Below are 1748 nucleotides of genomic sequence, written 5' to 3'. Positions count from 1 at the left end.
GGCCCCCCCCGTCGGGGGGGGGGCCCCCCCTGTACACCTACAGCTACACGCTGGGTGAGGGGGCCCCCCTCTGCCTTGCAGCTGACTTGTGTATCCGTACCCTTTTGCTTCAGGGGCCCCCTATAGATTTGTATGTGGGGCCCCTGTGGGGCCCTGGCTGTATCACAGTGGGGCCCCCCGAGGGGGGCCCCCATATGGGGGCCCCCCCCAGCAGCAGCAGCAGCAGCAGCAGCAGCAGCAGCAGCAGGGGCCCCCATGCATGCAGAGCTGCTGCTGCTTTGGCGTCCCCGCTGCTGCTAGGGAAATGTTTATATATTAGGGGGCTGAAAATACTAGCACTGACACCCCCCCCCAGCAGCAGCAGCAGCAGCAGCAGCAGCAGCAGCAGCAGCAGCAGCAGCAGGTTGCTGCAGAGTCAGCAGCTAAGAAAGGAAGCGAACGAGAAGTTTGTGAGGGGGAAGATGCATGCAGCTTTGGGGCTGTATAGACGCGTAAGTCTAGGGTTTAGGGTTTAGGGTTTAGGGTTTAGGGTTTAGGGTTTAGGGTTTATTATATATGTTTGTTTTCTTCTCTCCTCAGGCTAGTGTAGCTCTCGGGGGGCCCCCCCATGGGGGCCCCTCTGCTCTGTGGGCCCTAAAAAAAATAAAAGAAAACGAAACCCTCACCCTGCTGCGGCTGCGGCGGTATAGAGAAGCTCTTGCATGCACGGAGCAGGCAAGCTGCTGCTGCTGCTGCTGCTGTCGCTGTCGCTGCTGTTGTTGCTGCTGGTGCTGTTGCTGCTGTTGCTGCTGCTGCTGTTGCTGTTGCTGTTGCTGCTGTTGGTGCTGTTGTCGGTGGCGGTCGTGGTTGTGGGGTGGTGCTGCTGCTGTGGTTTCCTGCTGCTGCTGCTGCTGCTGCTGCTGCTGCACCAGGTTGTTCTCTTGCATCCCCAAACCAGTAGCAACAACAACAGCAGCACCACCACCACCACCACAACCACCATCATCTTTTTTATTTTTTTTTCTTTCAGGTGCTGCTGCTGTCTCCCTCCAGCAGCAAAGCAACATACAGCCAAATCAAAGCCCTCGCGGGCCTCCACAGATTCACACAAGCAGAGACACTTGCCCTCCATCATATACACACCCTATACACACAGGGGGCCCCCCAGGGGGCCCCCGGGGGGGCCCCCCAGGGGGGCCCCCAGGGGGCCCCCCGAGGGGCCCCCCAGGGGCACACACACGATCCCCCCGAGGGGGCCCCCCAGGGGGCCCACTGGGGGGCCCCCCAGGGGGCCCCCCAGTGCCCTCCCCAGGGGGCCCCCCAGGGGGGCCCCCAGGGGCCCCAGCAAGGGGCCCCCATGGCAGCAGTATTTTATAAGCTTTTGAATAAGATACGGCATAAGAAAGCTGTTTGGTTGCAGCTGCAGCAGCAGCAGCAACTGCAGCAGCAGCAACAGGAAGAGCAACAGCAACAGCAGCACGAGTATGGAGAACAGCAGCAGCAGCAGCAGCAGCAGCAGCAGCAGGAGCTTACAAAGAGACAGCAGCAACTGGACGCAGCAGAACAGGCTTAAGGCTGATGTCGATATACAGCAGCAGCAGCAGCAGCAGCAGCAGCAGCAAGTTGCCGCTGCTGCTGCTGCTGCTGTTGCTCGGCCTGCGGCCGCAGCTGGCACTGTTGCTGCTGCTGCTGCTGCACCAGCAACAGATACCTACAAACAGCAGCTGGAAGGTCTGCTGCTGCTGCTGCTGCTGCTGCTGTTGCTGCAT

The 1748-nt window shown here is 60.5% G+C and overlaps 2 protein-coding genes across 2 annotated transcripts in view; one reads left to right on the top strand and one right to left on the bottom strand.

Annotated features, from left to right (window-relative positions):
* Positions 1 to 332: 332 nt before the first annotated feature.
* EMH_0016620 (uncharacterized protein) lies at positions 333 to 926 on the bottom strand (the record flags this gene model as incomplete). The annotated part of the gene is made up of 2 exons (XM_013500679.1): positions 333 to 407; positions 666 to 926. The coding sequence occupies 2 exons, from the start codon at positions 924 to 926 to the stop codon at positions 333 to 335; spliced, it is 336 nt and encodes a 111-aa protein (XP_013356133.1).
* Positions 927 to 1463: 537 nt separating this feature from the next.
* Positions 1464 to 1748, top strand: part of EMH_0016610 (uncharacterized protein) — a gene marked incomplete at both ends in the record, with an annotated part of 2506 nt that continues 2221 nt past the window's right edge. Inside the window, one exon of the mRNA XM_013500678.1 lies at positions 1464 to 1748. Coding sequence (XP_013356132.1) covers positions 1464 to 1748 — 285 coding nt within the window.

This window comes from Eimeria mitis, genomic scaffold, assembly GCF_000499745.2.
Source record: "Eimeria mitis Houghton genomic scaffold, Emh_scaff573, whole genome shotgun sequence".
Classification (NCBI taxonomy): Eukaryota; Apicomplexa; class Conoidasida; order Eucoccidiorida; family Eimeriidae; genus Eimeria; species Eimeria mitis.
This window is presented reverse-complemented; position numbering and strand designations above follow the sequence as displayed.